General features: G+C 40.9%; 2 protein-coding genes across 2 annotated transcripts in view; one reads left to right on the plus strand and one right to left on the minus strand.

The window, feature by feature from the left end:
* SH2D7 (SH2 domain containing 7) overlaps window positions 1-16,823 on the plus strand; it is a 41,201-nt gene extending 24,378 nt beyond the window's left edge. Inside the window, exons 3-6 of the mRNA XM_089671465.1 lie at window positions 211-376; window positions 2,539-2,685; window positions 6,214-6,936; window positions 15,714-16,823. Of these exons, the coding sequence (XP_089527591.1) occupies window positions 211-376; window positions 2,539-2,685; window positions 6,214-6,936; window positions 15,714-15,758 (1,081 nt within the window). The 3' untranslated portion in view covers window positions 15,759-16,823. The remainder of the gene's footprint in view (window positions 1-210; window positions 377-2,538; window positions 2,686-6,213; window positions 6,937-15,713) is intronic.
* Window positions 16,824-21,456: 4,633 nt separating this feature from the next.
* Window positions 21,457-26,556, minus strand: part of CIB2 (calcium and integrin binding family member 2) — a 51,060-nt gene continuing 45,960 nt past the window's right edge. The window contains exon 6 of the mRNA XM_089671451.1: window positions 21,457-24,299. Coding sequence (XP_089527577.1) covers window positions 24,278-24,299 — 22 coding nt within the window. The 3' untranslated portion in view covers window positions 21,457-24,277. The remainder of the gene's footprint in view (window positions 24,300-26,556) is intronic.

Below are 26,556 nucleotides of genomic sequence, written 5' to 3' on the forward strand. Positions count from 1 at the left end.
TCACCAGTAGTTGCATTTTTATACACTCATAAGCCAAGTATTAATAAGTAGAATATTTTTGTGAGATAGAAAGGGTAATTTTTAAAAATATGACATGCAGTAGGTATCCTGCTTTTGCAGTTTGGAGATCAAATAGAAAATGTTCTATAAAATATTACTTTTGCTTCAGGTCACCATAAAGAACATTAATACTTAATTTTTTTTTTACAGGGGGAAGGAAAGATGTCGCCATTTTGTTATAAACCAGTTGGCAAATGGAGAATTGGTAGTGTCTGGAGACTCCTGTTGTCATGATAGTCTGCCGGGACTGATAAGACATTATCAGAACACAGCTATACAGCCTTTTGGAGAGAAGTTGGCTCAGTCTTACATTAAGGTAAACTGTACCCTACAATTGGCCATTAGTTACTTAATAATGAAGACACAGTCATAGCATGTATAAATGCATTGACATTCAACAGGTGGTCCGCCGGTAATCACGAAAAAAATAATTTTATAATATTATTTCTCTGAGGTTTTTGTGAACCAAACAATAAAGCATATTGTTGTTTATAAGGTTTCTATCTATTTATCACAGTTGGTTCGAACTAGTAGTTAAAGCAGTACATAACTCCTCACCGTGCTTTTCTTTCTGTCTTACCAAAAATTGCCAGGTAATCTTTTAAGCACATACTCACCCACACAGCAAATCCAGGGCTATCCCACTGTGATCTGCTGTTCAGGTGACATACAACTCTGCTATCTTGGTGTCTTCAGCTGGCTGGTCCTTTGGGTTCAGGAAACCAGCTCCCAATGATGCCCTGGACCCACACTCTGGCCACTCTGTGTGCCTGGCCCTGCAGTCTCCTTGGAGATATGATATGAGTATCCCAGGAGACTAAAGGACCAGGGTCATGACATTCTGGCCTAGGCCAGAAGAATGGTGGGGGTAGCGCCAGAAAAATATTTAAAATATAAATACATAAATAAGCAAAGAAACACGACATGGGAGGGGTAGGGTTTGAATGGAACAAACTCTTGACTATTGTAACTCCCTCATCATTCGCCTACCTAATCGCAGGCTATCCCCTCTTCAGTCTATCACGAATGCTGCTGCCAGACTCATCCACCTTACTAACCGTTCCGTATCTGCCTTCCCTCTCTGCCAATCCCTCCACTGGCTTCCCATTGCCCAATGGATAAAATTCAAAACACTAACAATAATATATAAAGCCATTTATAACTCTGCCTCAAAATACACCTCAAATCTTGTCTCCAAATATCACCCAAACAGTCCTCTCCACTCCTCCTACAACCTCCTGCTCTCTAGCTCCCTTGTCTCCTCCTCCCATGCTCGTCTCCAGGACTTTTCCAGAGCCTCCCCCATCCTCTGGAACTCTCTACCCCAATCTATCCGACTATCGCCTACTCTGCCCACTTTTAGGCGATCTCTGAAAACCTGTCTATTCAGGGAAGCCTATCTTGCCTTCAGCTGATAACCAAATCTTCTATTTCTCCTATCAGTTCTTCCCCCACAGTTATTACCTTTTGTACCACCAGCCCCTCCCTCTTAGATTGTAAGCTCCAAGGAGCAGGGCCCCCCTAACCCTCTTGTATTGAACTGTATTGTTGCTGTATTGTCTCCTGTTATATTGTAAAGCACTGAGCAAACTGTTGGCGCTATATGAATCCTGTCTAATAATAATAATAGCTCCATTTTGAGAATTCCGTTCTGCTTTAACAGACATGCAGACAATAATGAGACCCTGATACTTATGCATTAATTAGGGCTCATGCAGGTTTTATTTATGAATGCTGCATTTTGTATCTGAATTCAGCGCCATCTTAAAGCATACATTCTAATGAGAAATGTAGTTGGAGTTGAGTCTTACCTGGTTTGCATGAAGGGATCTTAGCTGAATCTGCTGCTTACAAAGAAACAAAAAGGTGGTCAAATGCAGATTCAGAATGGTCAACAATACAACACAAAATGGAAATCTGCAGACTAGATCTGCAATGAAAGTTTGCTTTGAACACCTGGCAGATGCAGAATTACAAAGCCTGTATACACAATCCATCAAACAAGGTACCATATCTGCTGCAGGCTAACCTGTAACATTGGAACAAAGCTATTCCTTATTTAACAATATGCAAAATCGTAAGTAATATGTATGTCTCCTAAAGGAACCTTGACCACATTAAAAGCCTTCCCAAACCCAGTTTGAGTTTCCACTACAGAGTTATATAACATATAATTGTAGAGCAGCATCCATGTCCATTTGATTAAGATCCCTATACAGATTGGGCCTTAGCACTATTGACAGAACATTGGCACCAGGCAACGTCCTCCCAGGTAGGGCTGGCAGCACCATGTCCATTGTATCATGCATTCAGCAATGGGGACATATCACACAATTAATAAATAAGCAAACATATTTATGTAAACCACTCAGAAAGATGAGAGTTTTGTATTTAGGAGGGATTCTTTTGTGATTTTGTCTTTAGAAATATTATTTTTATTAAATTTTTTCGTTGTGTAAATCTTTATGCATTTTACAGTTTTCTGAAAAAAACAGTTATGACAACATTGAGACATCAAATGAAAGACAAGAAAATGCTCTTTCTCAAATTAAGACAGCAACACAAAAAAATAATAAAGGTGGCGTTCAGTATGGACAGAAAAAACAAAGTATGCCTGCTGCAGAGGTATGTCCTATTATACTAGATGCCTTATGTACATGACATAAACCCCCACTGCTGGGTACATGCTGGTGACATTGTTTAAATATTAAAGTGTTACTAAACCCCAGACCCTGCACTCACTATATCTGGTCTCTCACAGTACACAAAACATGGAAATGCAATTACTTTAGTAAATATAAACTGCTAAATACCTTTTTTCATCAGCAGTTAGAGCAGTCTTGGACTTCTATCAGTGTCCAGCAGAGCACTTTTTAAAGCTTGTAGGAGGTGTTTTCATTCTCACCTGAGCGTCCTATGAGGCTGCATGACCCCTGACCCTCTGTCTGGACAGTGCTGATTGGCCTTGTGCTGATCACATGCACTCCCTCAAGAAAAAAAAACTCTCTAGCAATACACACCAAACTGATCATGTGCAGCTTGCCCCTAAGGCTCTGTTCTATCAGGAAATGGATTGGGGACAGTAAAAAAGGGGAGGATCAGAGAAGACTGGATCAAGCATCCTTTTTACACAATGTGGAGGATTAACCCCTTAGGTTCCACAGTGAGTATAAAAAGCATGTTTTACTACATATACAAACTGATTTTACTGTTGTTGGTTTAGTAACACTTTAAATAATCTGTATAGCATATGATGCACATCATATTCTCATGCCTCTAACCCACTAGATATAAAACATAACTTTTATTACCCTAAAACCCCTAAAAAATGTTTTTCCTTTATGTCATTAGGCTCTTTTTACATTGTTTATTTGACACTTGCAGTGTTAGCTGTGCAGAAAAAGAGAAAAAAAAACACACACACGCATCCGGGGAGTGTCTCCTAGAGCCACCATTTTTACAGCACTGCTCAGATTCCAGAGTAGAAACTATTCATATAAATGATCTCAATATGTCAGATCCTAAGAACTCAACCCAGGGAGACCACATTGCAAAGTGCTTAGGGTAGCATTCCTGTAAACTCACCATTAGTTCCTCCATTCTCTTTAGATGATTCATTTCCACTGCAATTCAAACCTAATGTGATTCTGCGTTTAGATAGAAAATATAAAACAAAAACAAGAGCAGCTAGCACAGGTATATGATACCAAACCACAATAAACATAATATAAAGTGCAGAGCTAAACACCACATTGAAAAAAGTGACAGTCCACCATAATCAAATGAATGTCCACAACAAGAAATGTCCACGATAACAGATGTGCTTCAAACAATAGGAGAAGAAGAGAAAGGCCTACTTATCCAACAGGGCTGAAGAGAGAGTGACACTCTAGGTCAGGGGTGTCAAACTGGTGGCCCTCCAGCTGTTGCGAAACGCCAAGTCCCATCATGCCTTTGTCTTTGGCAGTCATGCTTGTAACTGTCAATCTTGCAATGTCTCATGGGACTTGTAGTTTGGCAACAGCTGGGGGGCCGCCAGTTTTACACCCATACTCTAGGTTAATTCTGGTGACCACAGGTGAGTGAGCCTTTACTGGAACTGTTGAGTTCTCAATTTAATGAAAAGCCAAAAGCACGTGGGATCAATCCCACAACATATTCATGCTGTATGGTGGTACTCCACTCCTATGGCTCCACTGTACCTTCACTCGCCATCAGTAGCAGTATATAGAATACATAAAAGCCAATAGTGCAGTACATTCCAAAAGAAATAGCCTGTACCCCATGATTCCTCCACCAGATTCAGTTTTACTACATACTCTTTGATAGTGGGAGCAACCTGAGTGTTCCAATATCTAGGTATTAGTGTACGTGCTTCGGAAAAGAAAGAACAAAGTAGCCCCTTCTTTGCCGTCCTCTTAGAGCATGGAAAAATAGACAGTAGTGCTATTTCTGGAGACATCTGATAGGACATACCAGTGACATGGGAGCAAATCTGAAACACAGACTCCCAAAATGGTTTAATCCAGGGACAGGTCCACCATATGGTGGTCATTGTGCCTATGTCTTCCCTGCAGCTTTAACATTTTTCAGGATAAATCGAGAGCATCCTATGCAATCCCACTGGACATCTATACCAACTAGTGAGTATTTTGTACTTTTCTCTTGTATATAGGTTGAAAACACTGGATTTGAAAGGTAGAAAAAATTTTTTTTTCCAATCTTTCTCATAATCATGTGGACCAATTCTCTCTTCCAGTCTCTGGTATATTATGGATGATGTGGATATACATGGGATAAGAGTATGCCATATAATGTAGAAATGATCTGTGACCACACCAAGCTCCCCATGCAGAGCGATTCAAAGGGGTTTCAATCCCTGTGTAGTAGATCTGTTTTAGATAAGTGCTTATAAAAGTGCTGGAGCTGGAAATAGTAAAGCCATCGGCCAAATAAGTATTGTCTACAGGTTACAATGCATTAAGTGTTAGCAGACCTTTTACAGCAATAGTTTGTTTAAATGTTTTTAAATTACTTCAAGTATTCCGTAATTCATGATAATAAGAAAGCTGTAGTTTAAAATCCTTTACATCAAATAAACTTTTATTTCAAAAGAAGGGCGACAAAGCTAAAAAGGGGACTGGAGGACCTCAGTTACGAGGAATGACTACAAGCATTACATTTATTCTTCCTGGAGAAGAGACAGAGGAGATATGATAGTGATATACAAAAACCTCAATGGTGACTCTGGCATAGGTAAAAAACAATTCAGTTCTAGGGAGCTTAAGCCTGGGTTCACACTTCTGATGTGCGGTATATTGCATGTGAATCGCACAGGAACTTCACCGCACTCCTGTGCAAATCACATGCAAATTCTGTGTGGTGCGATTTGAGCCATACATTTTGTATGGCTCAAATTGCACCGCACCCACACCAAAAAGGTGCAGAACCCTTTTTTTGGTCCGCACTAGAATCAAATTGCATGGGAATTCACACCCATGCGATCCGATTCTGCACATCGCACCGCGCTTTGTGAACTGATTTCGGGGTGTTGTTAACTTAACATACACACCCATAGCGGTTCGCATGAACAGGGTGCAATTGTGATGCGGTGCGGAATTCACTCAGAAACTGCGAATTCTGCACCACATCAGTGTGAACCCGGGCTAAAAAGACACATGGCCATTCATTGAAACTAAGGAGAAGCGATTTACGAAGAGGGTTCCTTACTGTCAGAGTAGTAAGGATGCGGAACTCCCTTCCACAAGCAGTGGTGTCAGGGAATGTTGATAGTTTCAAAAAACTATTAGATGGGCATTTTAAGAAGCACAATATACAGGGATATGGGAAATATTATTGACATAAACTCACGCACATACCCACACCACACAGTTAAACTGGATAGACCAGTGTCTTTATTCAACCTTACCAACTATGTAAAAGTGCTTCTACATCTAGAATATTTAACAGCATTAGTTTAAAAAATACTATACTTATGCCATTTACACAGAAAGCAAGTTTTCAGCTGGGGTCAGATTGGGATTTATATATTAATATACACTATATATAGAAGGCAGAGATTATGAGGATTATGAGGCATCAATGCTGATCTTCATTTTAATATCTAGCAATAGTTGTTCATTCTTGTTGTAGGACATTGCACCACCATTGCCAGAGAGAAAATGCACCATCAGTAATAATGAGGAAATCTACTCTAAGCCTAACAAAGAGCTTCATGAAGATTTGTATTCTATTAGTAAAAAGGACACAGATGTCCTCTACTCTCTGGTGAAAGAAGCCCAGATCAGTCACAAGAATATGGTAAAGACTAGTGTTCCAGATGTTCTTTATTCTGAGGTTAAACTGGACAGCTTGCCTTCAGCACTGGGACACTTACAAAGCTCCACACAGCCCTTAAGTCAATTATCCCTGGACACAAGGACACCCACACTGCTCAGCAGCTTGAAGGATCTTTCAGAATGTGAAGTTCTGGAGATGAAGTTTGCAACATCGATTCAGACAGTTAACAGCAAAACAATAACTGCTCCTCTCCTGCGTGGTAGAGGTGAAAATTCAGACAGTCCATTCTTGTATTCTAAAATGACATCTGAACCTGGGGTTGAGGACGCTTATGAACAATTACCATTTAGAGGTTGTAGATCTGAAAGTGAATATGAGGCCGTAAACCAAATTTCCAACTATTCTGTAAGTTCTTCAAGCACCTACGATCATGTTTCTACTCGAACATCTAAAGAAATCACTTCTAGAGAATTTAACAAGAAGGTGGCTGTTACCAGCTTTGCTCAAGATTGTGCTTATGAAACAGTTTCAAGAGATGTTTCTAAGCCAGCAGGAAGAAAACAGAATATTGCTAAGGTATGTTTACTGCTCCATGTTCTAGCAAGATTTAAAAACATTTAATTGGGTAGCTTTATATCTAATAAAATTATTAAATGTATTTTACAGTAAATACAGTTAGTGTAGGCACCTGAATTTGACTGGCTAGAAGACACTTGTCGTTGCCTGTAGAGTAGAAGTGCTGACAAGGAACATGCTGATTGGAGAAAAGGATAGTGAACAGAGAATGAGCACATTTATTTGATGCTGAACAGAAGAAATGCAGCCAGTACACCAAGGATCTCGGAAAGTCCAAATGCTTCATTAACAACTTCAAGTTTGGACACTTTTACTCCCTTCTACTTCAGGCCAATTTTCAGCTTTCAGAGCTGTCAAATTTTGAGTGACAATTACTCAGGCATTCAACACTGTACCCATATGAAATTTTTAGCATCTTTTGGAGACAGATAGAGCTTTCTTGTGGTGGTATTTAATCACCACTGGGTTATTTACAAATACTGAAAAGTTTGAAAAAAAAACCCATCTTTTCTTCACTTTCGTTATAAAATTATACAACTAAATAATTTTCATTCATAAATTTAGTCCAAAATGTATTTTGCTACATTATCAGCTGCATTATTAGCTACATGATCAGCTGAGACCCTAACATGCTGGATGCTGCTATGGGGTAAGGCGGTGATAAGGATGGTGGTATGGGGTATGGGGCTGAGCGGGATGCTGGTATGGAATATATGGTAGTGATCAGGACGCTGGTATGGCATATGAGGTGATCAGGACGCTGGTATGGCATATGGCAGTAATCAGAATGCTGGTATGGCATATGGGGTGATCAGGACGCTGGTATGATATATGGTGGTAATCAGAATGCTGGTATGGCATATGGGGTGATCAGGACGCTGGTATGATATATGGTGGTAATCAGAATGCTGGTATGGTATATGGTGGTAATCAGAATGCTGGTATGGCATATGGGGTGATCAGGATGCTGGTATGGTATATTGTGGTAATCAGAATGCTGACATGGCATATGGGGTGATCAGGATGCTGGTATGGGGTATGGCAGTAATCAGGATGCTGGTATGGTGCATGGTGGTGATCAGGATGCTGGTATGATGTGGCGGTGATCAGGAAGCTTGTATGATGTGTGGCGGTAATCAGGGCACTGGTAAGGAGTATGGCGGTGATCAGAATGCTGGTATGGCATATAGCGGTGATCAGGGTGTTGGCATGGCATAAGGCGATAATAAGGATGCTGGCATAGTGTATGGGGGTGATCAGGGTGCTGGTATGGTGAAAGGCTGTGATAATGGTGCTGGCATGGGGTATGATGTGATCAGGACACTGGCATGGCAGTGATCAGGATGTTGGTATGGTGTATAGGGGTGTTTGAGCACTGGTGACACTGGGACAGGTGACAGGGGCTGGCTGCACTGTTTATTCAGTATTACACTGGGGCAGTGGTCAGAGACACTGGGGCAGGCAGGCACTGCTGTCTGTGAGTGTTCATGCTGTGTGACAGGCTGCTATATACTCACAGGCTGCAGCAACGGTTCTCTCTGCTCTCACAGCCAATCTGTGTGAGAGCAGAGAGAACCTATATTTACTTTCAGTTTCTATTGTTTACCATGTGATTACTGTGATTGGACACAGCAATCACATGGTGCAAGACAGTTTAAGCATCCGGACCCAGCAGTAATGTGATCCACTGTGTCTAGGGGCTCCTGGGTGCATGCTCTATGAGCCACGCATGAGCCTCTGATACGGGAGGATGTTCTGGAATGTTCACCCGCATTGGCATGCATCCCGTCGATCCATTTACATACATGGATCGGACGGGAAGCAGTTAAACTATCACATCGGTTATTAGTAAAACAGCAACATTTTGGGGCAGCTCAGGACCCCTTCTTCTGGCATGTGACAAGTGCAGTGTAAACCAACATTTATCATTTCCATCAAACAAATCCAGTTAGAAATTACAGTGCAGAGTAAATAAACGTGCAATTCCTCAAACAAAACGAGGTAAATGCACTGAGTTACAGAAGCAAACAAAAGTAGTGGTTACAATATATATAAGAGTTAAGGATGCAAAAAAATTAACAGTTTTGATTAGTATGTGAAAGCCTATGATTCATCCATACAAATCTTTAGTTAGACATGAAAACAACATATAAAGCGATATGTCTAACCATATAGAAGAAGGTGTGAATACACCAATCCTTTGGGTCCGGAGGATATCTAGCGATTTATATAGGATAACTAGGGTCCAAAAAGAAAAATCATAATCAACTCAGATGCTGAATTAAAAGGAAAAGCAGAAAAAGAAAATGAGGAAGAAAAAGGGTCCTAGGGGATCACGGTACAGGACCACTAAAGAAACAGATGGGCGTTGTCAAACCTAGACGGCTGGACTATGGCCATCCAAGGTTGCCAAACCCAGAGGAACTTGTCATGGTTGTATAGCAGTATGGCTGTCAATTTCTCATTAACCAGTATAAAGTTCATCCGATGTTTGACCGCCTCAAAACTGAGGAGGGGGATCTTCCATGCTTTCACTATAGTCCATTTGGTGGCTGTAAACAAATGTGATGCCAATTGTTGTTTGGGGCAGAGTAGGTCTTCTTTTGGTTTAAATAATAGCTCTTCATATGGGTTGCGTTTAACATCTGCGTGAAACATAGTGTGGAGGAGAGCGTAAGCCCTGAACCAGAGTCTGCATACCTTAGGGCAGGACCACCAAATGTGAGCACCAATCACAAAGCAGAACATTAACTGCTCCCTGCTCCCAGGACCATATTGACATCATAAACCCACCAAAGTGTCATTAGAATAACATGAACATTGATTCAATTGCAAACTATGTAAGTACAGGTGAAGCTCGAAAAATTAGAATATCGTGCAAAAGTTCATTTATTTCAGTAATGCAACTTAAAAGGTGAAACTAATATATGAGATAGACTCATTACATGCAAAGCAAGATAGTTCAAGCCGTGATTTGTCATAATTGTGATGATTATGGCTTACAGCTCATGAAAACCCCAAATCCACAATCTCAAAAAATTAGAATATTACATGCAATCAATAAAACAAGGATTGTACATAGAACAATATCGGACCTCTGAAAAGTATAAGCATGCATATGTACTCAGTACTTGGCTTGGGCCCCTTTTGCAGCAATTACTGCCTCAATGTGGTGTGGCATGGAAGCTATTAGCCTGTGGCACTGCTGAGGTGTTATGGAAGACCAGGATGCTTCAATAGCGGCCTTCAGCATTTCTGCATTGTTTGGTCTCATGTCTCTCATCTTTTTCTTGGCAATACCCCATAGATTCTCTATGGGGTTCAGGTCAGGCGAGTTTGCTGGCCAATCAAGCACAGTGATCCCACGGTTATTGAACCAGGTTTTGGTGCTTTTGGCAGTGTGGGCAAGTGCCAAGTCCTGCTGGAAAATGAAGTCAGCATCCCCATAAAGCTCGTCTGCAGAAGGAAGCATGAAGTGCTCCAAAATCTCCTGGTAGATGGCTGCGTTGACCCTGGACTTAATGAAGCACAGTGGACCAACACCAGCAGATGACATGGCTCCCCAAATCAACACAGACTGTGGAAACTTCACACTGGACTTCAAGCATCTTGCTGTGTGTGCCTCTCCATTCTTCCTCCATACTCTGGGTCCTTGGTTTCCAAATGAGATGCAAAAGTTGCTCTCATCAGAAAAGAGGACTTTGGACCACTGAGCAACAGACCAGGTCTGTTTTTTTTTTGCCCAGGTAACACGCTTCTGACGTTGTTTGTTGTTCAGGAGCGGCTTGACAAGAGGAATATGACATTTGAAGCCCATGTCCAGGAACTGTCTGTGTGTGGTGGCTCTTGATGCACTGACTCCAGCCTCAGTCCACTCCTTGTGAAGGTCCCCAACACTTTTGAATGGCCTTTTCCTGACAATCCTCTCCAGGCTGCGGTCATCCCTGCTGCTTGTGCACCTTTTTCTTCCACACTTTTCCCTTTCACATAACTTTCTATTAATGTGCTTTGATACAGCACTTTGGGAACATCCAACTTCTTTTGCAATTACCTTTTGAGGCTTTCCTTCCTTATGGAGGGTGTCAATGATGGTTTTCTGCACAACTGTCAGGTCAGCAGTCTTTCCCATGATTGTGATTCCTACTGAACCAGACTGAGAGACCATTTAAAGGCTCAGGAACCCTTTGCAGGTGTTATGGCTTAATTAGCTGATTAGAGTGGGACACTTTGAGCCTAGAATATTGCACCTTTTCACAATATTCTAATTTTCTGAGATTGTGGATTTGGGGTTTCATGAGCTGTAAGCCATAATCATCACAGTTATGACAAATCACGGCTTGAACTATCTTGCTTTGCATGTAATGAGTCTATCTCATATATTAGTTTCACCTTTTAAGTTGCATTACTGAAATAAATGAACTTTTGCACAATACTTTAATTTTTTGAGTTTCTCCTGTATAATAATAGCAATCAATGTCATCGTTTGACTTACAGTAGTACTATAGAAACATGGTTTTCATAGTACTAAGCCAAAGGATGTTATTGATTTCTATTGCTCTATTACTAGTATTGATCTACTTTTCAGAGATCCTTGGTGTGCTAATGACATATCTTCTGTTCTGTATTGCTTCCATTTCCAAGCTGGTAGTCGCTACAGCACCCACTTACTTTACAGCCATTTCCAGGAACCTGTGCATTGGGAATATTTCTTTGGACATGTGTTTAATGCCATACATTCATTGCCAAGTGATATGTTGGGGGAGGGGAGGTTTTGATTATCTGCAGTAGAGACAATTCAGGTCACAAACCTGAATGTCCTGCCCAACAGAGTTGCATAAGCCGTGGTTCACACTGAAAATCACTGTACTCTGCACTACATACAGCTGTGATCTTCTGGGTACTGTTCCTGCAGCTTCCCCTCTGTACAGTGAACACAGGGGGTCGCTCCCGTTGCACTGCCACCTTTCAGAGAATGCTTTGTATTTTTTTCAATGAATACTAAGCTTCTGATTGGACAAGGTGGAGATCATGCCATCATCTATCTCGCCTCTCTACCTCATCCAATCAGAGAATGCTTAGAATCCATTTAATAAAATACATAGGGGTTGATTTATTAAAATGGGAGCACTCAGAATCTGGTGCAGCTGTGCATGGTAGCCAATCAGCTTCTAAGGTTTTTGGTTTAGATTTACCAAAAACCGTATAATATGAGGTCAAACCTAACAACACTTTCAATTGTATCCATTTTGGCAAGCTCTTGCGCTACATAGTTGAAGGTAAATCTAAAGGAAATTGGGCAGAAATTGGACAGAAAATTGTATAGTGTATGGCCAGCATAACGTCAGCTTGTTCAATTAAGCTTTGACGAAAAAAAAAGGAAGCTGATTGGTTTCTATGCAGAGCTGCACCAGATTTTGCACTCTTCAGTAATAGTAAATCAACCCCAGTGTGTTCTTTAACTGGCCTTTGCGTCAAGAATCGGTGTAAGTTTGCAGAAAAAAATCATTCTTGAAGCTCTGTTTAAGCTGAAGCTCTTTATACACATCAGTGCTATATGTGTTTGCTGTTGTGTTGAATTAATCAAGGTGCTATCAATAGATTTATTAAAGGATAAGTTCACATTTTGATAAAAAAAAGTAAATGCACATTTTTTTGCAGGTAACAAATGTGCATTTATTATTTTTTGCTGCAGGAGCCTTGAAATCATTGCACCAGCGATCAACAGATCGCTGGTGCCATGCAAGTCTCCTGCAGATCTGTCAGTATATCTGCTTGGCCATACAGGATGTACGAGTAGGCAGATATACTGACAGGAAGATTCAACAAGCTACCATAGTGCTCCACTGTGCCGTGGTAGTTAATTGAGGACTACAAGCCGACAGCCGCTAAGGCTGCTGGGACAGGATTTGTAGTTTCTAATTCACCCTGCATGGCCACGTTTTTAAAAAATATGACAGCTACCGGAGGGGAGAAGATCGCACCCCCTAGCTGTCAAAGCAAGGTATCAGTGGGAAACATGGGCCGGTGCTTTCATAACATGTTACATGTTACACCGTGAATATGGGTGTAACATTATGAAAGGTGAACTTACCCTATAACACTTTTGCTGCCAGGGCATTTTTTGCACACGTTTCAAAAATCATCGTAGGCCTGAAGATTACGCAAGCCCCCCAAACATTATATATTTTCAGAAAGCAGACACCCTAGAAAATCAAAATAATGGTCGTTTAAATTTTTTATGTCACACGATATTATTGCAAAGGTCTAGGAAACGCAAAATTTCAGTAAAAATCACACTAAAGTGAATTTTGGATCAGAAAAACGCAATAAATTAACCCCATTTTTGGTAAAATATAAACGACAAGGTTGTGCCAAGTAAATAGATACCCAATGTGCCAAACCTTAAATTTGTGTGCCCCTATGAAGTGGCGACAAACCTCACTACCCTATATTTTCTATAGACGACTCTTCAAAAGCCCCTATAGGTCATCAGTTTAGCATTACGGAAGAGGTCTGGTGCTAGAATTATTGCTCACTCCAGCGTGCGTGGCAAAATGTAACATGTGTATCGCAATCAGGGGCGGACTGACCATTTGAGCACTCGGGCACTGCCCGAGGGCCCGGGGTCAGTAGGGGGCCCCATGAGATGCCCCTGGTACCTTTCATTGTCTTTTTCATAGGTTTTTTTGGGTGTGGGCGAGAACACAGGGGCCCCGTGATCCCCTATTGCCCAGGGGCCCCATGAGTTGTCAGTCCGCCCCTGGTCGCAATTTTGATGCGTAGCCACCCTCATTTATGCATTTACGTTCATATATGCTTATATGTGGGGGTGAAGGGGGCCTCAAAATGTTTTGGGGGGAGGGATGATATGTGCTTGGGTGTAACTTTATTTTTTTACAAAAAAACCTAAATTTTAGTTTTACTTAACTTTTTTTTTTCATCACATAGGAGACACACTGTGATGTGATGATTTTTTGGTGACAAGTTCTCTTTATTGAGACATGCAGGGTCTAAAAGACTCTGCATATCTGCTCTGTGATCCATTAGATCCATTAGATGTATTGCAATGTATTGCAATCGCATTGCAATACATCTTTCCCCGGCTATTCTAGCCGGGAAAGTGATGGCCATGACCTGGAAGTGACATCATGGACGTAGCCTTCCAGGTCACACGAAGAAGGGGAGGGGAGCGGACATTCATCCGCTCTCCTCTCTCCCCTCCACCTGCATACACCTGCCATAGCTGTTCCCGTGTCTGCAGATGGACAAGCGGAGCCCAGTAACATGGCAGGAGCGTGCTTGCAGGGAGGGGAGCATTGGAACCAGGGGCTGTAGAAGCAATCGGGGGCAGCGGAGACACCTGACTGCTTCCACCAGACAAGCAGGAGTCTGCCTGTCAGTTTTATACCCAATCTTGGTGGCTGTAGCCACTGGATTGTGTATAAAACGCCCTGCTGTCCTGCTGTCAGGTCCATACGGCCTTTAAAGTGGAGTTCCACCCAAAAGTAGAAGCTCCGCTTATCTGCCTCCTCCCCCCTCTGCTGCCACATTTGGCACCTTTTGGGTGGTGGGAGTGGGTACCTGGTTTTGACAGGTACCTGCTTCCACTTCGGACTCACTTCGCTGCGCCAAACTGAGCTGGAAGTCCCCCTTCCCCCCCACAGCTCTCTGGCACACAGGTCCCAGAAGACTAAGGCCCATTCACAAAGCTCAGTGCGCTTTGCGCCATAGAAGACTGCAAGGCTTCACTGCCGGTTTCTCTTAGTCAAAGTGACGGCGCCAGCACCCGATAGCCGATTGATGAATCGGCTCGGGGTGAGAACACCACTGGATCCCTGGACAGGTAAGTGTTCTAATATTAACAGGCAGCAGCTAAAGTATTTGAAGCTGCAGACTTTTAATTTTTGTGAGGGAGGTGCCGGAACTTATAAACAAAGCTTTGAGATTTCAGACGACTTTGAAAAAAAAAATTGCCTATATCCTGTCTACATCTTCAAAATTCCCAGAGTAATTTGCTCTGTTTGAGAGAGTAGGTGCAACAAAGCAAATACATTTTTAGTTATAGAAAAAAATGTTGTGGGGCACTATGAAATATTGTAATAATACAGCTGGAAACACTTTGTTCAAACATATTGAGTGTGAAAAACTTGTATCCCATATCTGGTGTCCATTTTGTACACTTGGGTGGATTCCATGTTGACTCAGTGGTGTACTTCACTGGAGAGGAGTGAAAATGTCTACAGAGGGAGAAGAAGTTCCACCTCTATCACAAGTTCAGGTGTTTTTGTTAAAACATTCCCCCTTAATTTGTAGTGACTATTATTATTATTATACAGGATTTATATAGCGCCAACAGTTTGCGCAGTGCTTTATAAAATGAAGGTAGACATTACAGTTACAATACAGTTTGGTACAAGAGGAAACAGAGGGCCCTGCTCGTTAGAGCTTACAATTATCACATTTTGCATCAATTCCTGTCTCTGTGATAATGGTGATAATGGTAATAAGAATAACTAGTGATGGCCAACATGATATTTTTATGTATTTTGATAAGCTTTGTTCGATTTGTAGTCTTTAGCTTCCATTTTTTTTTACAAGATGAAGTTAGAAGCTGATTGGCTACCATGCAGAGCTGCACCAGATTTTGCACTCTTCAATTTTAGTAAATCACCCTCAGTGTGTTAAAGATAAGAGACCTAACATGTTCTGCATTTACATAAGGGTGGGCTATACTTGTGCTTGTACTACTACTAACAGCTGGCTTGTTTTATTCACAGAATGAGAAACCAAAAAAATTCTTTTTTGGAGACAAAAAGAAATGAAATCTTAATTTGAAGGAGCAGATGTATCTGAAGAATTCCTGTTTTATGTAATGTATGTATAATATGTACAGGACCTGATTAGAGCCATACCTACTATGGAATGATGTATAAAACGTCCTAGGTAGCACGTACCAGATTTCACCAAGCGTTGTATCCTTCTACCTTCCATTCTGTCATAGGTTGGTGGAATCAATATAATATTACAGAGCATGCATCTGTGTCCTCTTTTCTAGAGTTATACAGGAATTTAAAGAGTTCTTGTGGAACAGGTTCAAAAGTTATAAAATGTTTAGAAATGAATATCTGCATAAAAGCTTTTGCCCCTGGAGCATTACTATTTTTGATGGGGCCCCACAGCAAAACCATTAAGCGTCCTCTGTCTATCTAATCTCCATCTCAATTGCAATTTCTCTGCTGATACAGAATATCATATCATAGATAGAAGCATATGTATAGAAACTGGTTTACTTTTAAAGGATTTTCAAAGTAATATACTGTACATACTCTTAAGATCCACGTGTATGTGTTGTACAATATAATGGCTAGTAATACTTTCAGATTCTGGAGTTCTGTTCCATGTCATGGCCCCAACTTCTGTCTGCTCTTTGGACTAGCGGATATCACAACATTGGTGATATCAAGCCTGAGCTCTCATTCGCCTCTAAGGGCTCCTACTCTTATCCATCACCTAACCAGGGGCGGACTGACAATGCATGGGGCCCTCGAGCAATAGGGGATCATGGGGCCTCTGTGTCCTTGCCCAAACTCAAAAAAGCCTAAAAAAAGGTACCAGTGGCATCTCATGGGGCCCCCTACTGACCCTGGGCCCTCGGGCAGTGCCCGAGTTTCCAAATGGTCAGGCCACCCCTGCACCTAACAGTACATGCACTACAAAGACAAGCCTCAGCTTTATTTTTTACAACTGTTGGACAGGCAGTCTGTGAATCTGCCAATCCCTTTTTCTGGACACCTTCTGTAGTGTACATTTCTTTATACATGAGACAAGACTGATGCATCCATTTTACTGTCCTTTATCATTCTTTCTTTGCAAATTTACAAGTTTGGATGAAGATCTAACTGGTCTAGTAAACTGAAGGCTGTGCCTTAACAAAAAAGTTTTCAAAGTTTTATAATACCTAAGGTAACACAGATACTACAATAAAAAATGAATATATGTGCAGCACTCACAATTACTTCATATATTATTTTAAAGTCAAACTTCACTCTTTCATTTAACATTGACTATTTTTTAAACTTATGCTGCTAGCATTAGTAAATACCCTCACCCGCCACTTTATTATGTACATCTGTTCAATTGCTTGGTAACACAAATTGCTAATCCGCCAATCACATGGCAGCAACTCAATGCATTTAGGCATCTAGACGTAGTGAAGACAACTTGCTGAAGTTCAAAGGAGCATCAGAATTGGGGAAGAAAGGGGATTTAAGTGACTTTGAATGTAGCATGGTTGTTGGTGCCAGACGGGCTGGTCTGAGTATTTCAAAAACTGCTGATCTACTGGGATTTTCACACACAACCATCTCTAGGGTTTACAGAGAATGGTCCGAAAAAGAGAAAATATCCAGTTGTGTGGATGAAAATGCCTTGTTGATGTCAGAGGACAGAGGAGAATGGGCAGACTAGTTTGAGATGATAAAAAGGCAGCAGTGACTCACAAATGGTTTGTCACTTGTCACAGTTCATGAATGTGATGTATTACCACTCTTGACTCATAAGTCTTTGACTTCATGCTTTTACCAGTACACATGACAACGGTAACCAAAGCATCTTGTACAAATTTATTTCAGTAAAAATTAATTGAAAGTGAAAGGCAACAGTAACTCAAATAACCACTCATTACAACCAAGGTATGCAGAATACCATCTCTGAATGCACAATGCGTCGAACCTTGAAGCAGATGGGCTACAGCAGCAAAAGACCACACTGGATGCCACTCTTCTCAGTTAAGAACAGGAAACGGAGGCTACAATTTGCACAGGCTCAACACAATTGGACAATAGAAGATTGGAAAAATGTTGCCTGATCTGATGAGTCTTGATTTCAGTTGTGACATTCAGATGGTAGGGTCAGAATGTAGCGCAAACAACATGAAAGCATGGATCCATCCTGCCTTGTATCAACGGTTCAGGATGGTGCTGTAGTGGTGCGGGGGATATTTTCTTGGCACACTTTGGGCTCCTTAGTAACAAATGAGAATCTTTTAAACGCCATGGCCTACCTGAGTATTATTGCCGACCATGTCCATCCCTTTATGACTACAGTGTACCAATTTTCTGATAGCTACTTCCAGCAGGATAATACACCATGTCACAAAGTTTAAATCATCTAAAACTGATTTCTTGAACATGACAATGAGTTCACTGTACTCCAATGGCCTCCACAGACACCAGATCTCAATCCAATAGGGCACCTTTGGGATGTGGTGAAAAAGGAGATTTACATCACGATTGTACAGCCAACAAATCTGCAGCAACTGCATGATGCTATCATGTATATATATATATATATATATATATATATATATACACGCTATATTGCCAAAAGAATTGGGACGCCTGCCTTTACACACACATGAACTTTAATGGCATCCCAGTCTTAGTCCGTAGGGTTCAATATTGAGTTGACCCACCCTTTGCAGCTGTAACAGCTCAACTCTTCTGGGAAAGCTGTCCACAAGGTTTAGGAGTGTGTCTATGGGAATGTTTGACCATTCTTCCAGAAGCACATTTGTGAGGTCAGGGACTGATGTCGGGCAAGAAGGCCTGGCTCGCAGTCTCTGCTCTAATTCATCCCAAAGGTGTTTTATCGGGTTGAGGTCAGGATTCTGTGCAGGCCAGTCAAGTTCCTCCACCCCAAACTCGCTCATCCGTGTCTTTATGGACCTTGCTTTGTGCACTGGTGTGCAGTCATGTTAGAACAGGAAGAGGCCATCTCCAAACTGTTCCCACAAAGTTGGGAGCATGAAATTGTCCAAAATGTCTTGGTATGCTTACGTCTTAAGAGTCCCCTTCACTGGAACTAAGGGGCCAAGCCAAACCCCTGAAAAACAACCCCACACCATGGCCTACCATAGCCTGTCATTTTACATGGCCTGCCACTTCTTGACTGAGTTGCTGTTGTTCTCAGTTGCTTCCACTTTTGTTATAATACCACTAACAGCTGACTGTGGAATATTTAGTAGCAAGGAAATTTCACATATTTCATATATGCGGTGGAAATCCTGTCATTCATCTGCTCCTCTCCCATTCACAGAACGCAATACATTGTGCAAGAATTGTAATACAGATTTTGTGTATAACAAGGAGGTCAAAAAGGGCGGGTAAGTGGCACAACCTTTCAGACAGGTTGTGGCTGCTGTTACCCCTCACAGCCCTGGAAGATAGCCAATCAGAGCAATATCCAGGAGGCACTGAATGGAAGATATTAACAATCAACAGCCTGAAGGTAATGGAATGAACACCATTACATATAACTAATATGTTTGGTAAACTGCGGCTTTAACTTGGCACAGCTGTGAACATACACTACAAAGAGTATGACAACCAACCAAACAGGCATTTTGCTATAAATCACATAACTGTCAAATTGTATTGTTTCTTTACAGCTTTGGTTCCAAAATACACAATGCACATATTCTATTTCATGTAAAAGTATACCCCTCTTTTGTTACGTGTCACAAGACATTAAATATGCATTTTGCATCTTGTTTTGTGAGAAGTGTAATTGCTCAATACCTTTGGCTAGCTTGTGGGCACATGTATAGCTATGACTGCTGAAGGATCCAGCAAAATAAGGGCTCCAGTACTACCTAATTAACTGCAGCAGGCACAAATGGTATAGTAGCAAACTTAAAGTGGTTGTAAACCATTACACATTCCCAATGAAGGGTATGGCCTCAGGTGATACACAGAGATGATATTAATTCCTACATAAGCTGTAACTGTTTTCAGTCTTCTGTTCTCTATATCCGTTCAAAGTGCAGACTTTACACATGATCTCTCAGCTCTGAAAAGCAGGGAGCAGGGAGCAGGGAGCTGCAGTTTCACTCTCAGACCCGACTAGAGGAAAGGGACACACCCCCTTCATGCAGAACACAGGAACAGAGCTGAGGCTGTCAATCACAAGCTGTGTGCTGGAGATCCGTCCCCTGTCACCTTTTTAGCTCTTGGTGTCAGGAAAACCTGTCAGTGGTTCTTGCTGATAACAGAGAAACGAAGCAGCAGCCAAAAAATGACACTTAGTTCTCTGGATGGAGACAAGTACACACTGTAGAGGGATATGCTTTGTTCATATTTCATGTCTGAGGTTTACAACTCTCTTTTCTAACACTATTTCAGCTAGTTTTGATTTGTATTTTTGTTGCCACTTTAGGTTTACTTAATCACTTCAATATCGGGCACTTTTACCCCCTTCCTGCCCAGGCCAATTTTCAGCTTTCAGCGCTGTTGCACTTTGAATGACAATTGTGCGGTCATGCAACATTGTACCCATTTGTAATGTACAGCGCTGAGCAAACTATTGGCGCTTTATAAATACTGTATAATAATAATATGAAAGTTTTATAATTTTTTTCACACAAATAGAGCTTTCTTTTGGTGGTATTTAATTGCCACTGGGTGTTTTTTTTTTTGCTAAATAAAACAAAAAAAACTGAAACTTTAAAAAAAAACGCATTTTCTTTGTTTCTGTCATAAAATTTTGCAAATAAATAACATTTCTTCTTCTATAAATTTAGGTCAAAATGTATTCTGTTACATTTCTTTGGTGAAAATACCCCAAATTAGTGTATATTATTTAGTCTGCAGGAAAGTTAAAGAGTCCACAATCCAAGGTATATATATCTGACAATTGATCAATCCTGATGTACTGATGGCCCATCTAATTTCTTGAGGCCTGAAAACGATTGTACAAATACCCCCCAAATCACCCATTTTTGGAAAATAGACAGTTTAAGGTATTTACTAAGAGGCATGGTGAGTTTTTTGGAGATTGTAATTTTTTTGTTACAATTTTTTGGAAAATGTAGAAATTAAAAAAAAAAAAATCACAGTTATTATATAACTGGTGTGGTGGTGATCAGAGACACTGACTGGTGACAGTATGTAAAAAAACTAAAATAATAATTTAATTTGGTTTTATTTTTCAAATTTTTCAATTATTTTTTATTACATTATTTTTTTCTTTTTTTACTATTTTTTTTTCAACACACTGTGACCAAAGTAATACGATGTTACTATAGTAACATTGAACTACTTTTTTTTTTTCTAACACATTATGATTGCTAATACCAATGTATTTCATTGATATTTGCAATCATTGTTACTGAATGAAACGGATTCATTCAGTATTTTGTTGTGATTAGCTGTGATTGGGCAAAGCTCATCGCATGATATAGATGGCCGTGATTGGCCCTGTCTGTATCACGTGACTGCTTTGACCAGTCACAGCTAACAACATAATTGTATACAATTGGTTTGTTGGTCAAGTCCATCTAAAGCTACTAGTGCATCTAAAACACCCCTCGCCACACGCTGACAATGCTGCTGTCCAAAGGTGTCTCCATTGCATCTCCACCCAGAGTAGAGACACCATAGGACAAGAAGTGTGTTACTTCCCAAATAACCCAGTGAACATAAAGGGAAAAAAACTAACTAAAGAAAATCACCGAAGCCACCAAAAGATGCAATATTTTATTTTTAGATTTATACGACTTTTATTATTGATGTAACAGAGTAGTAGGCACATAGCAAATGAGGACTGTCAGGAGGTGAACCTCATAAAAGCTGTTCTTTCATTGAAAAGGAATTAGGTAAAAGTAAAAGTGAAAGAAATGCATTTCCAAATCTTTACTTGATGAAGCCAGTATGTATAACATGTTTTATCAAGTCTAGATTTGTAAGCAGCTCCTTTTTTCAAATTCTCTATTTCCTGGAATCAGTACATATAACCAGTTTTCCTATTAATAAGCTGAAGTCTTTGTGTGATGCCTCACATATAGCCTGCTCCATCCTGTTAGTCAGGTTAGGCAAAGAAGGGGTTCAAGATCCCAAGTATCAGCCCGGGTTATATGAGCCCTTCAGCACTTAACACTTCCAGGCATTAGAATGTGAAAAATTTTCAGTGGAGAGACATTTGTGAATAAGTTGTCAAACTTCATAGGCACATTTTCCTACTGGCTAAACAAATTGATTAAGCAAGGAGTATGCAAGATATTTCCAGAGCTGAAAAAATATCAACTACAGAATCAACTAGAAAGAATAACCGATCCAGGAGCATCAAGGACAGAACCAAGGCTGACTTGGTTCACATTAATCATTTAGGCCAAGGATCTCTGTATCTTCTGAACAAAGGGACAGATCACTGTCCTTTAGACTTTTGGGGGGGGCCACACTGTGGCCATTGGGAGTAGAAAGGTCCTGACGTCACTTGGAAAAAAAACAATGCTCCATCTTTGGTTTCAGTGGGAGGAATTGGCTCCATCGTTGGTGTCATTGGAAGGAATTATGCCCCACTACTGGTGTCATTGAGAGGAATTGTGCCCCATCATTGGTGTCATTGGGAGGAATTGTGCCCTTTTGTTGGTGTCAGTGGGGGAATTATGCCCCACTGTTGGTATCAGTGGATGAAATAGTGCCCCAACGGGGGTAAAAGCAAGCAGGGAGCCACATCTGGCCCCAGGCCACAGTTTGGAGACCCCTGATTTAGGGGGTTATTTAGTATAGCAGGAGAGTGCAAAATCTGGCGCAGCTCTGCATAGAAACCAATCAGCTTCCAGGTTTTATTGCCAAAGCTTAACTGAACAAGCTGTATGGTTCACATATGTGCATTTTGTGTTTGATACCTTCTCCAGTGCTTTTTGCCGTTTGTTTTGCATTTTTCTACACGCGTTTTTGATGTGTTTTGCGTTTTGTTCAGCTTTTCTTTTTTTTTCTTTTGTTAAAGTAGAATTTTTTTTGTTGTTGGGCAGAATAAAAATGCAAAGCACGGTAAAAACGAGCTACCATGCATTTCAGCAGCTTCTCCATTGAACTCTATTGTAGCAAAAATGCTGCTTTTTGTTTTTTAAAAAAGTCTCTGACACTTTCCAAAAATGCAGCAGCTCAAAAAAGCATAGATGTTAACATGTTCCATAGGAAACCATGTTAAATGGACTGTAGTACGTTTCTGCAAAAAGCACTAAAAAACGCATAGGTGTGAATGGAGCCTTAGAAGCTGATTGGCTACCTTGCACAGCTGCACCAGATTCTGCACGCTCCAATTTTAGTAAATCAACCCCCTAGTATACTCTAGGAAGTAAAGAATAAATAAATCTACAACACACTTTGTTTTAATTTAAACAGAAGTAATTTTCCATATCTTTAATAAATACGCGCATTTCCAGAACAAAAGAAAAGTCATTCATCATTTTCTTGAAATGTTCAGAAACTCAGCATGATTATAAAAGGCACCATGTTAATTCTGGGAGAATCCATACAAATTCCTATGAACGTTCTCCCAGGCAAGCAATGCCCTTTGGAAGTTCAGTGACTTTTCATGGTAGAGGTTTCAGTGTGTATTGACCTCCATCTTTACTAAGTTCATAAACCAAAGGAGTATACTCTCTTGCATATTAGCCCTTGTGATAGTTCATTGCGCACGTTGCATCCTTCATGAACAAACTTATCAGGTTATCTAAAGAAAAAGATCACCTGTCAAAAGTAACTGTTTATCCAGGACGGCCAAATGATGTCTTTAAATATTTTTGCTTGTTTGGCATCTACGTTGAGTGACAAGCATGTGAAAACCGGAAAACACCTTAAATATCCAAACTGCCAAAGCATAAAGTCTACCATTCTGCAGGTCTGCTCCCATCTAGCAGGTAAGTTACAGGGTGTTACTTCTGCTCTTCACTGCTTCCATCAGACAAAGCTTTCCATAAGTGTGCGTGTGTCCTTTGTTCCTGAGACATCTTCTAGAAGACATCTTGAAGGTCAGAATGGCATCCTTTTCTGAAACACATCGCTGATATAAGCCCTTGAAAAAGCATATGTCATTTGTACTCCACGTTATCGGTGTTACCGTTTCCTTATAATGATGAGAAGGTATCATGATTTAGAAAAAGTCATGTAAAGAAAAAAACCAAAACAATATTAAATAATGTTGATTCTCTTGGCGTTAAACAACCAACGAGTGTCCAGAGATAGCAAGCAGCTGTGATATGTACTGCATGTGCAGTTCCGTGCGTACCACCCTTTTCTCGCACATAAGGCCCCTCATAATAGATCTTTAAAAATCCTTCAACTTTTTTGCTTTAAAGATAACAAAAGTTTCAGAATATAAAACGCAAGCAAGTTCATGACTGATATTAAAGAAGACGGAACTTCCCGGAGTGAAGTTTACTTCCTCTGTGCAAACGGGCACAGCGTTTTGTTTTGTTTTTTGCAAGTTGGAAAGACTGGGTCCCTTGGAGGCCTGAGTTCCATTTGTCCTGAACCAGAGAAAAACAGCTGCACCATCCTCATATTCTTATATGGAAGGTACTAGAAAGGAGAAACAGGGAAAACGTTTTTGTAAATAACTTGATATGCAAGTTGCAGCCAAAGTCTTAGAACATCTGTGTCATACAGAATGAATGGCCTGGGCTTACTGAGCTAATAAAGTGACAGAGGTTCCTGGAAAAGAAGACAGATGCAATACGGCTCCATGCACACTAGCGTTTTATTAACCACTTGCCTACCGGGCACTTATACACCCGTCCTGCCCAGGCCAATTTTCAGCTTTCAGTGCTGTCGCACTTTGAATGACAATTGCGCGGTCATGCAACACTGTACCCATAAGAACATTTTTATCATTTTTTTTAGATAGATAGAGCTTTATTTTGGTGGTATTTAATCACCTCTAGGTTTTATATATTTTGCTAAACAAACCAAAAACAAATGAAAATTTTGAAAAAAAAAGTTTCTTAGTTTCTGTTATAAAAGGTTGTAAATAAGTGATTTTTCTCCTTCACTGTTGTGCAATAATGAAGCTGCAGTGATGGGCACTGATAGGAAGCACTGATGAGGAGGCACTGGTAGGTGGCACTGATGGGCATTGACAGGCATCACTGATGGGCACTGAAAGGCAGCACTCATATATGGCACTGATAGGCGGCACTGATTGTCAGAACTGATAGGTGGCACTGCCTGGCACTGACAGGTGACACTGAAAGGCAGCTCATTGATGTGCACTGGTAGGCACTGATATGTGGCATTGATGTGACACTGATGGGCACCAGCAGGTGGCATTGATGGTCACTGACAGGTGGCACTACTAGGGCTATACTGATCATCAATGCCCTGATGATCAGTGTACATGTCCCCTCTGAGGAATGACGATTACCGGCTCTCCTCTCCTCACGAGCTGTCAGCGTGACAGCTCGTGAGGAGAGGAATGCCGATAACCGGCATTTCCTTATTTACATGCGATGAGCTGTGATTGGACACAGCTGATCACATGACAGAGCTGACGTCATTGGTTCTTCCTGTTGATCGGTGATCCGCTGTGTCCTAGGAACATAGCGCACCACTGATCAATGCACTGTGCACCCCCGGGGGCGCGCAGGCGTGGTTAGAGTGGGAGGACGTCATATGACGTCCTCCCAGAACGAAAGAACCGCCTTGTGCCCATCATTACCTTATATGGTGGGCGGGAGGTGGTTAAAGGCTCAAAAAAAGCTGTGAAAAAACGCTGGTAATAGTGGTTTTTAGCAGCATTTTAGTAGCGCTCAGAAGCATTTAGGAGTGTTAGCATTTTAGTAGTGTTTTTACAGTACATGTAGAAGGAAAAAAGAAGCTAGAAAAAAGCTGTTAGGAGCGTTTTAGTAGCGTTTAGGAGCGTTAAGTGTTTTTTTGCTGCTGGAAAAACACTCCTAAAAACTCTACAAAAACTTTTTATTTTCTGCTTCTTTAGATACTGAAGCTCAAAAAATGCTAATAGCCTAAAGTAGTGTACATGGACACATAGGATAACACTACTTATTATCAGCATATTTTTTTCTGCTCCTAGCTAGCTTCTAGGAGCTTAAAAAAATGCTGGTGTGCATGGATCCTAAGAGTCCCATTTAGAGTGTGGGCTAACTCTAACATTTACCACATATCCTCTCCTACCTGTCTTCATTTCTGGGAATGTCGTTAGGTCCCAGAATGCTTGACTAGTAGGCAGGTTTAGCAATTAAAGCTCGCCATAGGTGGACCGAAATTCGTCCAGTTCATCAGGGACCAGCCAAATTTTGATCCATGTGTGACTTTGCCTGTTCAACAGAAGTCGATCATTAGATCAAGTTTTGCTGAACCTGAAAAACTTTTCTCAATCAGACGGCTGGAGCCGCTGATCAGTGTCCCAGCAGGAAGGATTCCTCTATCCACCACACGTATGTGGATGGAGGAAACCATTCACTTTTTTCATTCAGGCTGCTGGCCAATCAAAAAAATAAAGAATCTTCTATGGTTAGACAGACCGCTCACTGTAAATAAGGTGTTTTATATTTCTAGTCCCTTTACTCTTTGCAGCCCACTAAAACATCAACTACATTTAAAGAAGTTGTAAAGACAACAATATATTTTTTTTTACATAACAAACATGTTATTAAACAATGGTATTGCCCAGAGCAGCCCAAACCTCCTCTCCTGGGGTCCCCTGATGGTGCTCTTGACTTTTCCTCTTCTCCATGTGCCACCATAGGAAGCTTCTTCTTATGGGGGCACATATGCAGGTCTTGCTCCCAAGTTGGGCTGTGCGTCTATAGGCACACACAGC

This window comes from Staurois parvus, unplaced genomic scaffold (assembly GCF_062004578.1).
Source record: "Staurois parvus isolate SC_StPar_1 unplaced genomic scaffold, SC_StPar_1.0 ptg000105l, whole genome shotgun sequence".
Taxonomy (NCBI): domain Eukaryota; kingdom Metazoa; phylum Chordata; class Amphibia; order Anura; family Ranidae; genus Staurois; species Staurois parvus.